The sequence below is a fragment of the Garra rufa genome, chromosome 21, assembly GCF_049309525.1.
Source record: "Garra rufa chromosome 21, GarRuf1.0, whole genome shotgun sequence".
NCBI classification, from domain to species: Eukaryota; Metazoa; Chordata; class Actinopteri; order Cypriniformes; family Cyprinidae; genus Garra; species Garra rufa.
The window spans coordinates 24559322-24573294 of record NC_133381.1 but is presented as its reverse complement, the minus strand read 5'-3'; the positions used below and the strand labels follow the sequence as shown (position 1 = coordinate 24573294).

The 13973-nt window shown below is 38.8% G+C and overlaps 1 protein-coding gene across 1 annotated transcript; it reads left to right on the top strand.

Moving 5' to 3' along the window:
* The first annotated feature begins 788 nt into the window (after positions 1-788).
* calm1a (calmodulin 1a) lies at positions 789-12265 on the top strand. The gene is made up of 6 exons (XM_073826499.1): positions 789-916; positions 6276-6306; positions 7368-7511; positions 10258-10364; positions 10756-10891; positions 12048-12265. Exons 1-6 carry the CDS (start codon positions 914-916, stop codon positions 12074-12076), a joined length of 450 nt encoding a protein of 149 aa, XP_073682600.1. The 5' UTR covers positions 789-913; the 3' UTR covers positions 12077-12265.
* The last annotated feature ends 1708 nt before the right edge of the window (positions 12266-13973 follow it).

The window sequence follows — 13973 nt, the reverse complement described above, 5'->3', positions numbered from 1 at the left end:
ACATATTAATTGGTCATAATTACACACCTACAAAACATAAGTGTGTAAACTGCTCCAGGCAAAAATACATATACATTTTTTGAGACTGAAATTAATACATAATCTGAAAGATGAATAAATAAATTTTCATTGATGTATGATTTGAATAGGATAATATTTGGCTGAGATACAATTATTTGAATATCTGGAATCTGAGGGTGCAAAAAATCTAAATATTGAGAAAGTTCCCTTTAAAGTTGTCCAAAATGAAGTGCTTAGCAATGCATATTACTAATCGAAAATTATGTTTTGATATATTTAGAGTAAGAATTTTACAAAATACCTTCATGGGTGCATGAATACATGATCTTAATATCCTAATGATTTTTGGCATAAAAGAAAAAGCGATCATTTTGACCCATACAATAAATTGTTGGCTATTTCTACAAATATACCCCTGCTACTTAAGACTGGTTTTGTGGTCCAGGATCACATATTGAAATTATGTAATAAGAAAATACTAATTATGGCACTAAACTTATATGTAAATAATATTAAACCTGTTAAGTTTAAGTTTTTTTTACATGCAGTACACTGTAAATATGCTGTGTTTGTTCCAACAGCGATGAGAAAATGTTGAATTTCTATATGTTTTTTCGTTTACTTTTTTATTATTATAAATAAACACTTTTCCTTCTCAGGACTGACTGAGGTGGTTATTATAAGTAGGTGGGCGGGGCTTATGACTGCTCTATGCGGAAGTGAGTGATATGGGTCCGTACAGCGGAGGAATACACCATTGTATATAGTACCGGATCACCTTCAATACTCTGCGAGCGACAGTCGCACGGTCAGGTGGAGCTTTAACTGAGAGCGGAGCATCGCTGCAGTCTAGTGTAGATTAACAAACCTAGTCCACTCTCCACCCTCAGACATGGTATGTATAGGCTTTTATCATACACTACTCATTTATGAACCTATGTTTATATTTTATGTATTTAACGCATTGCGGTTAATATAGACATGACTAACCACCTGCCTTCCTCTTCTGCGTTTGCATTCGTGCAACAGCAAATTTGATTTCATTATGCATTAGACTCGGTTCTGTATTTCACTGCACTTCGCAAGCGGTGGTTGCGTCTGATTATTATTTTCAACGTGTTGCAGTGTTTTATTGATGTCATAGTGCGGCAGGAAATGTGACATACGCGTTTTATTATGGTGTGATGTGCTGGACAGCAGCATACAGATGATCAGTGCTCACGTTCTGTTAAATAAGAACGCATTGTGCTTGCATTTGTAATTGATATGTTTGAGACAATATTTGCTTTGCTTTAGCAAATGATTTGGCTGTAGACATCACTGACAGCTCCTGTACAAAATCAGGCCAGTCTGAATAAAGAGTATAGAAAGATCTTAAAGAAGTGGAAAAATGTAAATTCTGTTATCATTTACTCGTTGGAAACCTGTAGGATGTTTGTTAGACAGAATGACAGCCTCAGTCACCATTTACTTTGAATGTATGGAAAATGATGCAATGAAAGTGAACGGTGACTGTGCTGTCAGTCTCCTTTTGTTTCACAGAAGAAAGATAGATAGATGAAATGATGACAGAGGTTATTTGATTTAAGTGTTTCTTGTTCAGTGTAGCGTTAGTGAAATGAAGGTTTGACCATTGCTTCGTTTTTGAAGAAAAAGCATTATTACATATATGACCATGTTATTCATCTTAGCTGCTGTTTTATTAGGCTTCTTAAAATTATAATTTTAAATAACTGAAATCTGTCAAAAATAAGCAGGACTAGCACCACAAGTTGGCTTTATGTATTAGTTTAGGTTGGCACAAACATATTTGATTCATTTCAGACTTGTTGTGAAAGTAACAGGTCTGTTTATTATCTGGGCTCAGGGCTTGAATATCTTTCCTCATGAGAGCTCGAAACAGAGTTCATAAATCGTACAGCTGGATACCCAACGAGAAAATAAACAAACCTTTGTTTAAATGGTGCATTTTAGCTCAAGAAAGCAAACATTGTTCGTGAAGCATGGAAAGAATGTCCTGAGTGTGTTCAATAAAGTCGATGCCGACTAAATGAGCCCATACAAACGCTTCTGCTTCAGCTTTTCCGCAGCACAATGCCAGAAGGCTCAGTAGAAATCTTTTTTTTTTTTTTTTGTGCCTGTGCTGTTTGGTGAGAATTATCTCAGCTCTGTGATGAACTATGAATGGCTAGTTGCTGTGTGAGGTGTCTGTTTCCTCCCTCGAGTTGCGTCTTCAGGACCTTCCTGGCCACGATGCAGCTCTAGTTTCGCTGTCCTGCCTGTACGGGCAGTCGTGCCATGGGATTCAGTGGGTCCTTTGTGGAAAATAACCATGTTTTTTTTTTTTTTTTCTGTTCACCCATCATGTAGAATGGTCTAGAAACAGTTTGTGCTTCTTCGTACGGGCCCTTTGGAAGCTCCTCTGAAATGAGATTCAAGCTAAACTGCTAAACAATAATGACTACACGCATATATAAGAGAGAATTTATTGGGTAACCTGGTAGCTGAAATGGCCATTAACCATCAATGAATTGCTCTTTCAGTGTTTTTACACTACACATTTGGTCTGGTTCATAAGGAAGCTGTTTTCACAGTTGTGGTCATGAGTTTATATTCAGCCATCTTCCTGTCTTAGGTGCTAAGTTGTGGGTATGTTGGTGTTCATTTTGTAAAGAAAGACAGTTACTGGAACTAGACTCAGTAGAGAGTTTGCATCTGTCAGCGTGATGGTTAAGGGCCTTGGGGACTCCCTGTTAACATGGTGTGAAAGTGGCAATACCACACTCATTATCGTACACTGGGCATCCCGAGCGCCAGGCCAGCCTTCTCTCAGCTGCTCCTGCCGCTTGGCGACTCCCTAAATCAAGGCCAGATTCCAGGCAACATTGCGCAGCGTTTTCAGATCCAGGCCAAATTCCTGGCAGTGGTGTTCAATGTTTGAAGCCTCGCTGGATGGCAAACAGCCTGGAAGGCTTCCAGTAGAGGTACAGGATCCTGTTCTCCCCCATCAGCTGGAGAGAAGAAATTATCCTTTATGGACAGGGTCCATGGGGAATCTGCAGACGTTGCATTTTCCACATTGATTATTGGAGGGAAAGAAGCTGAAATGTTTACTAAATGAACACACATTTGGATATTGTTACAGATTACCATATTCGTTTTGATTCATTTTGTAGATTTGCTTCAACATGATTCCAATTCTGATTCAATTTGACTCTCATTAACTTGGACGCATTTCAAATATAATGTCCATTCTCTCTCTAACAGTACTGTAAATTATACAGGGTAGTGTTTCAAATCATTAACTTTTCATTAAAGGCACCATTTATTATATATATGTATATATAAAAAAGAAACATTCTCTCATGAGTTTTAATCCCTCCCCTTCAGAAACTTGTGACTAAATAAAACTATTTCAGCAATTGGGAAATATCCAAATAAATTCGTAATGGACAAAATCAAGTTCTGCCCTATGTTACTTCATTCAAGAAGCAGTTTCAGTCAGATATACGTCACAATAAGGAAAAAAAGACGATTGCAATTTCCATTTCATGCTGACTTTGAAAAGAAATGCCTCTTAAGAGTAATTCATTTTGGGAAGTAAGCTACCAGAGCCTTTTTTTTTTTTTTTTTTGAAGATGGGATACTGCTGGTGCAACCGAAGATAGAGATGTGTCATCACTCTTGTGCATATAGTGTAAACACTTTGGACAACAAAGTTGATGACAAAGTCATCATTTTTCCTATGCATGTTGTTGATCTTACAATGAACGAATCATACATGCATTTGTTTTATCATCTCATTTTCTTTATTCAGAATGTCGTAACTCAGTCTTTCAGTGAAAATACAGACTCCTCTGGTGACATATGTGGGACTTCTCCAAGCATTGTTTACACTTGTAGTTCAGTTTGTTTGGTTCATTTGGTCCGGACCAAAAAGGAAAATGATACATTTGGTCCTGGTCCACTTAGCATTCACACTCGCTTTTTTTTACAGCGAACCTAAAGATACCGAACCTAAAGACATAGTGATAACGTTCACAACCTAATTGGTCTGGGGGGGAGCGAGTTTACCCGCCACAACACAAAATCACCCACATTTGGCTGGTGGCGGGTGCTAATTTCCATCCCTGCTGCGAACTCACAAAGACTTCATAAAAGGCACTTTACCACCCTGTTGCTCCACGCTTGCCCTCTGCTCATTTTGTTTTGGATACAACGTTTGTTCCCTTCGTGAAATCATGTCGCATAGCATCGCATCACATCTTGTCATTACTTCTTGTTTTTGGTTCATTTAGAGGTATTTGGTCCATGTTGCATTCATAATTCATTCGAACCGCACCAGAGTCAGTTTGGAAGCAGACCGAGACCCATCTTTTTAGTGGTCTCAGTCCACTTGTTTGGTGCGCACCAGGGTTCGGATGGCAGCATTCACACTTACTCAAATGAACCACACTAACAGAGCAATTGCACCAGAGTTCATTTTAATCAAACCAAACATGACAAGTGTGAACACACCCTTAAAATCAATTATGAGTTTGCATTCAGGAAGTCATAATCTGAGGAACTGCACCAAATCTTCACACTCATACACTTTATTTTCAATAATACAATTCACTCTGATGATTTGTAGCTACTTTAATGATTAGGGACTTTAACAAGGGTAAAGGACATATCTTCATATTTAGGTTAAATTTCAAGGGAATTATGGACACTAAATTGAGCAACATGTGCCGAGATGCCTTGCACAACAGCATAGAAGGGACCTTTGTAACTCTCCAGGTCATATTTTGTCCCTACCTGGATTTGAACTCACAATCTTTATGCTAGCAGCCCAGATCCTAACCCTCAGGCTAACAGGACCCCCAGGGAAGGAAGGGCAGAGAAAAACAAACTTGATCACAAGAACAGTGAGACAGGTGAGATAATGCATCCGTGCAGGGAAAGGTAAAACCTGCCATTGTGTTCACAGACGGATAGAGGTGTTTCCACAATTAGCAGAGACGCGATGCCACTCAGATGATCAAAGAGATAGAGATATAAACGCAAACCCAGGGCTTGCTGTAAACTGAGATGACCACAGGACAGACAAACCTTAAAACCTTCCTTTGGTTTAGCTGTCATTCTGTGTACTTGACTGTGTACTTTTGAATACATTCCAATTTGACCTGATGGGTCGCCCATTTGACTAAGTTCAAATGGAAGCGATCCCTGACCCTCGGCTTTGTAACCGTAGTGAGTTGCTGACGTTAAGCTTCTCTAAAATCGGCCTAATATCTTGCTGAGCGATACCCAATGCGGCCTGGGAGGTTGGTACAGTAACACTGGCCTCCAGGGTCAGGTGAGCTCTCTCGGGGTCCGTTGTTCATCAGCTTGATCAGCCAGACTCGCCGCTACGTGCTTGAGGTAACGTCTACTCGCAAAGACCAGAATGCCTCCAAAGAGACCTGTCATTTATCCTGAGGAGGACTTGGTCTCATTAACCATGGTGTATGATCTCCTCGACCAGCAGCAGTTCTTTTATAAAGAGCTGATCGAGCTACAGGAGAGAAACTACAAGTCCTTCCTGCAGATGCTGGTGGACTCCACCAACAGCCGCATTGACAGCGTGGTGCGAGATGTCCAGGATTTGAAGAACTGTCTCCAACACTGCCGGAGTGAGCTTGGGGATGTCAGACGGCAAGGCGTGCAAAACGCCAAGCGGACTGAGTGCTTGGCAGAAGGTCTGGTGATGGTCCGAGGAGCGGTCGATGGCCTGACCTTATTGAAAAGCCCCACAGCTGAGGTCAAACCAAGGAAGGCACCAGTTAAAATGGACAGGCAAGATGTGAAGAAGACTGATGGCTGGGCCAATGAACCCAAGGCGAAGAGGCTGGTGGCTGATCTGACCGACATTCAGTTTGATGGTTTAAAGGTTGCGTTATCTTTGAATACATTTAGCTGTTTATGAATTAGAGGTCAAAGTGGTAATTTGCCTTGTTCTTGTTTGATGGCATTGATTTGGTTAAGCGTTGAGTGTCAGTATCAGGGAGCGAGGATGCAGATAAAGTAGATGTTTCTGCTTTTTAAGAAAGCTTTAGACTTTGGATGTGCAGTGGTTTGATCTCGATTTTGTGACTTGTTGTCTTCATGACAGGACATCTGTGCTATTAGGGTTTGCGCAGTTTCTAAAGTGCTTAGCACAATGAAACCATGAATATATATGTTTATGACACTCGTTTACTCATCACTTTTTTCCCCTTCTCCTTTTCCAGGCTGACCAACTCACCGAGGAACAAATTGCTGGTAAGCCAATCTGTGTGTGTTTGTGGTGTAAACATGGCCTGAATTAACTTCATTGTCAAGGATGAAAGTCACATATTAACTGCTTACAATGAGTACACCTGCCCTTCATTTGGACAAACGATTCAGGAAATAAGGGGTTCACATATCAGGGTTTGTACAAATAATGTAAAATTAAATTTCAGGACTTTCACTTTTCAAAATTTGACGAAATCACTCCAAAATCCTGATCTGAAACAAATGATTTGCCATACATGCTCTGAAGTCCCAATCTGAATCAAATGCTTCACAATCTGCATTCCGAAGTTCCGATCTGAACAGTCATTCACGGACCATCATTTCAGATCAGAACTCAGAGCACGGATCGCAAATCATTCGACTTAGATCGGAACTTTGTGTATTGATTTGATTTAGATCGGGACTTTAAATTGCGTATCACAAATCATTTGATTTGAATCGTTCAATTTGCAAAATGATTCACAAACCCGTTCTGATCTAAATTGAATGATTCGCAAAACGCACTTCGAAGTCCCGATCTGAATCAAATCATTTGTGATATGCAAAGTCTGATCTAAATCAAATGATTCCTAAACTGAAGTCCCGATATGAAACAAATGATTCACGGTACGCGAAATGTTAAGAGCTCCTCAAAACATTTTGCGACGCAGTGTTTTAACTAATTCCGAGTTTTTTTCACTCCTCACTACATGATTTTTAAAAGAATGATCGAAGTCATGAGTTTGAATCAAACAGAGCAGTTCCAGCATAAATGATTCACTCAGTTGATTCGGTTCATCTGTTCGTCTTTTCACGCCTTCAGCCATGTTCACACAATACTGTCAGTACTACTACAAGCTTAGCTCACTAGTTTTCTGACATTAACTGAAATAAGCAAAAAAGATGTTTTTTGAATTGCGTAAAAAGATACTTTGCAAGTACCTCTTCATGAATATTGCTATTTTCAAGGGTTTCCCACGCTTTAAATTTTAAAAGTCAAATTTAAGTACTTTAGAACCCTAATAAATTTTGAGATTTTAATGCTATTTTCATCTGTTGCCTCACAGAGTTTAAGGAGGCTTTCTCCTTGTTTGATAAGGATGGTGATGGTACCATCACAACCAAAGAGCTGGGCACAGTGATGCGCTCACTGGGGCAGAATCCCACGGAGGCTGAACTGCAGGACATGATCAACGAGGTGGATGCTGACGGTGAGTTGGATTCAGTTCAGACTTTAGGAATTATAGATGGATCTATTTGTGACAAAAAGTAATGTTATCTATCAAGATATGCTACCTACACTATACTATAATGTTTGCTTCAGTGCAGAGTAGGCAGTCAACACTGTGCTTCAAATGACCAAAGATTATGTTAGGGACACCTTCCTATCGAGAGCTGTTGTTCTCAGCGATTAAACGGTTATCTTGTTTTGTAATTAGCTTGTGTGCAAGCAAGCAAGCTCACAGATAACACCAAATGTAATACGCCTGGGATGCTTCTCATGTTACAGCTGATGTAATTAGCTGTGTTGCAGTATGCAATGGTGTCCTTTAACGCTAGTGTCATTTTAACGTGTCGTTAGATCACGCAGAGCGCTCTGGGTTTCTGATATACTGATTATTTACAGATGGGATTGTGCGGTATGGAGTCATTTTTGTAGGTCAGACAGCAGTAAAGCCCGTTGAATAACAGCAGGTAATAAAGGCCTCATGGAATCCTTTACATAATCCACTTTGGCAGTGGTGGCGATGGAATCGAGAGAGTGTTTGTGAAGAGCTGCAGTGAGAAGAACATGCGATGTGAAGAAAAACACACACACACACACACACACACACACACACACACACACACACACACATACGTAAGCACGTGTCTACACCCACATTGTCAGATTACACACGCAGTGTGAGCCCTCTGGGAATGGCTATAGTGATCATTTTCACACATGCATGCACACAGGAGGACGTCATATTTGTCCCGTGTAATGGAAATATCCCACCTCAGCTTGGTTAAACGTCAAGGGAAATAAAAAACTCATTTCAGGCTGAAAAAAACAACTGTCAACATTGCTTGTTTAGAATCAAATTAGTAATGGAAAAATATTACAACTCGGCCTTGTTTTGTCTTAATGAATTAAACATGAAAGTCAAAAAACTAAATAAATCATTTTAAATGCTACAAGTACATTTACAGCATTAAAAATGCATCTTTATTTTGAGGTTGCTAAAGATATAAAGACAACAAAACCAGTCATAAGGGTCAATTTTTTTAATTTGAGATTTATACATCATCTGAAAGCTTTCCATTGATTCCATTGATGGCAAGGCTGATATCAAACTGTTCTAAGACCGTGGGTCAAAGCCTTGAGCCAAGTTTTCATGAGTTGTATAAGAAAAAAATGCTGTCCTTGACACATAAAATTATGTCTGACTGTTCCCATATTCTATATAAGGAATATCAACCGTTGCCATCAAATAGAAGACTTGAGAGTACCATATGCCAGAACGAATAGATTACGGAAATCTTTTGTTCATCAGTCAGTAAAATTAATTAACCAGAACTGGGGGTCAAAGTAGGCAGTAATACTCGGAGGAAGGGAGGATACTTAAGTATTTGAACAGTAGATGGATTGGTATTGACATGTATGTCTTTGAATGTATTTGTATTGTGTAATGTGTATTGTTGTGAATTAATGTTAGACAGTAAACGCAAATAGGATGCAAGACAATTTTTGGAAGAAATTCCAACAATAAAGTGAAATTGAAATTGATTGAATTGAATGTATGGATACAATATTTGGCTGAGATACAACTATTTGAAGATCTGAAATCTGAGGGTGCAAAAAATCGCCTTTAAAGATGTCCAAATAAAGTTCTTAGCAATGCATATTACTAATCAAAAATCAAGTTTTGATATATAATATCTTCATGGAATATGATCTTTACTTAATATCCTAACGATTTTTGGCATAAAAGAAAAATCTATAATTTTGACTTTGGCTATTTCTACAAATATATCCATGCTACTTTTGACTCATTTTGTCCACTGTCACTTTTTACTTTTATTAAATTACTAGGGCCAGATTTACTAAACAGGCCAAATTACAATTAGAGCGCAATTCCATAAAAGCGCCAATGGAAGGGGAAATTTCAGCATGTGATTTACTAATAATTCACACATTAAAGAACATAGATGCAGCCAGATCATTTCCATAATGACCAGCACAATAGCAAGAGCAGTGCAAATTACCACCTGCTTTAAAGGAACACTCCACTTTTTTTGGAAAATGGAAAATGACCGAGTTTCAATATTTTTCCTATTTAAAATGACTCTTCTGTAGTTATATCGTGTACTAAAACGGCGGAAAATGTAAAGCTGTGATTTTCTAGGCCAATAAGATGAGGAACTACACTCCCATTCCGGCATAATAGTCAAGGAAGTTTGCTGCCGTAACATGGCCGAAGCAGGCGCAGTAATATCACGCCGGTCACATTGGAAGTTACCTAGCTGGGAACTAATTTCAGGCACTGCGTGATATTACTGCGCCTGCTTCCATGTTACGGCAGCAAATTAAAAAAATATTGAAACTTGTTGGTCATTTTTAAACGCGATGCTATATTGGTCTAATAGGATTCGGTGATCTATGCTAAGCTATGCTGAAAATGATATCGCCAGAACAGGAGAAATTTTGAAGGTGTCTGAATAATTTTGGTTTGATTGTAATTCATTTGTGATTATCAAGATGAATTTGTTCTGACACAGTTTAACTCTGAGTTCTTGTAATTTTATTACCATTTTCTAAACTATACTGAATAAACTGATAATGTGAGAAATTTTGCAGGGTATCTGAACACATTTTGGTTCGCCTGCATGTGTACTCCTATTTATGCACTCATTATCCGAGTTTTCCCAAACATCTCTGACCATATCTGTTTATTCTTTCTCTGTTTCTTTCAGGTAATGGAACCATTGACTTTCCTGAGTTTCTGACAATGATGGCCCGGAAAATGAAAGACACCGACAGCGAGGAGGAGATCCGCGAGGCTTTCCGAGTGTTCGACAAGGTCAGTGCTGAAAAGAAGAGTGCATTGTGGGAAGATGATGTTTTTGCTTCCATGGAAAGAGTGAGGAGGCAGGAAAAAACAAACCAACCCTTGGAAAACTAAATAACAAGCCCTTGTTTCATGTAAAGCTGCAGCTGGTTTGAAAGGATTCATAGCACAATCATTTCCACAGTCAGACATTTCTCTCTACAAGTTTACTGGGACATCTGATTGTCAAATGTTTCGGAAAAATCCTCATCGAGCTCAGTTGCTTCCCTTTGTTGAATGTTACCACTGCTGCCCCTTACAATACGTCATTGAATGTTTTCAAAATCACCTACTTTGGATTTAGTGCTTTAATATTTTAAAAGCATGACACGACTGACTTGTTGATCTCTGTTGTCTCTGGCAGGATGGGAACGGCTACATCAGCGCAGCAGAGCTTCGCCACGTCATGACAAACCTGGGCGAGAAGCTAACGGATGAAGAGGTCGACGAAATGATCAGAGAAGCTGACATTGATGGCGACGGTCAGGTCAATTACGAAGGTACGATGCAGCTGTGCACCGAGATTACCTGGAAAGGGTCACCATTTTACGCAGATTAAACATTACTTTTATGAATTGCCACTTCAATTATTATAATGTAGTTCGGATTTGGATAATGTAAGGTTATTCGCGTATATATGGGTCAAAGACGTTAACAAATTAACAAAAGTGATTTTATGTCTATAGAAATGACATTAAATGTAAGTAAAGTGTTACTTTTAAGGTTTCAAATAAGTTTCTTGAGAATAAAATGTCAAAATTTGGTTTAAACAATGTTACATTGTCATTTAGTGTAACACAATATTTATGTAAAAATTCAAACAACATGCTTATTCTGCCTTGTACATATTAAAATGTATAAAATAATAAGGGAGCATATTAAATTTTTATTGTGTTTTAATGAGTAAATTCTTGCTTACAAATGTGACCCTGGACCACAAAACCAGTCTTGAGTAGCTTTGTAGCAATAGGCAAAAACACATTTTATAGGTCAAAATTATAATTTTTTTTCCTTTATGGCAAAAATCATTAGGATATTAAGTAGTGATCATGTTTCATCAAGATATTTTTATTTAAGTTTCCTATCGTAACTATATCAAAATTTAATATGCATTGACAAGAACTTCATTTGGACAACTTTAAAGGCTATTTTCTCAATATTTTGATTTTTTTGCACCTTCAGATACTTTAATGGAAAGCTTATTTATTCAGTTTTGAGAAGATGTATAAATATCAATTTTGAAAAATAAACACTTATGACTGGTTTTGTGGTCTAGGGTCACAATTGGGCAAAACCTAGGATAGTGGCAACTTTTAAAAATGTAGAATTACAACTAATTAGTATTTGGGGTGAAAGTAATTAGTCTTTTAATATGTCATAAATTGATTTTTGTTGTAAATATGTCTGACAAGATTGTTACACTGAATAGCATTTTAGTGGGTCTCTTCTGTAAATTCGGGAAAAATGTATGATATTTATTTTTCACTCAAAAAAAACTAAAACAAAAATGCTATTAAATTAAACAGAAAACTTAAAAAAAAAAATTGGAAAAATAACAGCAGTATTATACTTATTGTCTTTGACCTATATACAAAAATGGAGATGAATTTAACGTAGGTTGTTGTCTGATGTGTAAATCTCTTTTTCTCTCCACAGAATTTGTACAAATGATGACGGCAAAGTGAAGCTCTTCTGTTCTCTCCTGACCTCTTTAGAAGACAAAAAAAATCAGTCAAATGTTTTACTTACCTCTTACGCAAAAATATTCATTTATTCATACTGTTTCTGTATAGAAAAAAAACTGAATGTTAAAAAAGGAAAATGTCCATATATAGAAAAAATATATAAAACAAAAACGAAAAAAAAAACATAAATGACCTGCATGTACTGGTTAGTGGTCCTGTTCCCAAAGAACTGCTTAGACATCTACAAAAAGATCAATGAATTAATCCTGATATCAAACCTTCAGAAACTAAAGTAAAAGCATATGGTGAACTGCTTAACTGGTTCCATTTGCTAGTGGCGATGTTTGGGCTGGCCAATCGTCTTCTACTTCCTGTTTCTGTTCTACATGCATGCAGCTTGAGTTCAGAGCCGCTATCGGGGCGGAAACCTCAGCGATGTCTGTCGGAGCGTTCTGATTTAAAAGAGGTTTGAATATGGGATCGGGTGGTGGGCGGGATTTCGGAATCTGCATCGAGGACGAATGAATGGGACCTTTGCAGTTTGCTTCAATAACTAAATAAAGAGATATTTTTAAGAAAAATGAGCAGTTAAGAGATTTTCAACTATGTTTGGCATGTCAGGATATTTGGAGTTTTGTTTCTTTGTGCATTGTGCCCGACAGTAGGGGCGTTTAGCGGGAGGGGTTTGACTTGGGGGGGTTTCAGGGCGTCGTGACCTTTCACCTTACGTGAAGGCTTTTTCCGGTAAGGGCAACGGTGACTGTACCATAAATGTTTTTATCTTTAGTTCTTCTCTGGGCTCTGACCGTGAGCATGTCGATTTTATTATTATTATTTTTATTTTTTTCTCTGGAGAGTGCGAAAGAGGGCTTTGGCTGCCAGGGGTTTGTTTCGACTGCCCACCTTCAGTTCTGTTTATGTTCATTCCAAGTTGTACATGCTCGTCTTTTGATTTTTTTTCCAATAAAAGAACATGAACTTGAAGCTCTCAACCTTGTTTGTCCTTTTTGTCATTCGTCCTTTACAGAAAGCAACATTTAGGGAAGCTTTTGCAGCCAACCTACAGAAATCACCATGGCAACCGCTCTCTTTCTGTACATCTCGGTATATATATGTGTCATGTTGCATGAGCGCTGATCTATCCGAGCGCAGGCTTGAGCGCGTCTGTCTTTGGGGATTTTAGGGGTTGCCTGGCAACCTGGATCTATGGCTCTGGTGGATGGAGGGGGATATCAAAAACCATGTGGGAGCTGGAGAAGAGACTCTGGAGAGATGGAGAGCGTGCGCGCGCATGTGTGTGAAAATCTACAGCTGATTAGATCCACCTCCTGTAGTCAGGCAGAGTTTATCTCTTCAGCAAATCTACAGTACGGCCCTTTTTTACTGAAATTATTTGCATCCGATTTAATGTAAGACTTTTGCACTCAGTTTTCAGACTCGCTCTTAATTTACAGCTATTTAAAGCTTGAGCTCGGTGACAGTGTGCTTGGGGGGGTGTGGAGATGATTGTGCGTCTACTATGTGCTCGGCGCTGAGAAACAGGATACAGTGACAGGCGTGTGGGAGGAGAGAGAGAGAGTGCTAACAGCCCACATCTCTCTGCCCTTCTGACTGATGAGCTGCACGTGGCCAAGTGTGTGTGTGTGTGTGTGTGTGTGTGTGTGTGTGCATTAAATGCATTACTTTATCCAAGAAGAATAATCAGAGAATGGCTGAAGGGCTTCAGAAAATGTTCGGCTGAATATGTCGAATATTCTGGTCGCTCAGTGCCTCTGAGGTATGGCTAGATGCCTTTTCCTTTCAGGATGGTTTGGTTGCAGGCACTGGTTGGTCACACTCTCTGTGTCCTCTCAGGGTTTGTGGGAAGAATCTTTGAGCTAGAAAAGACAAAATGTCT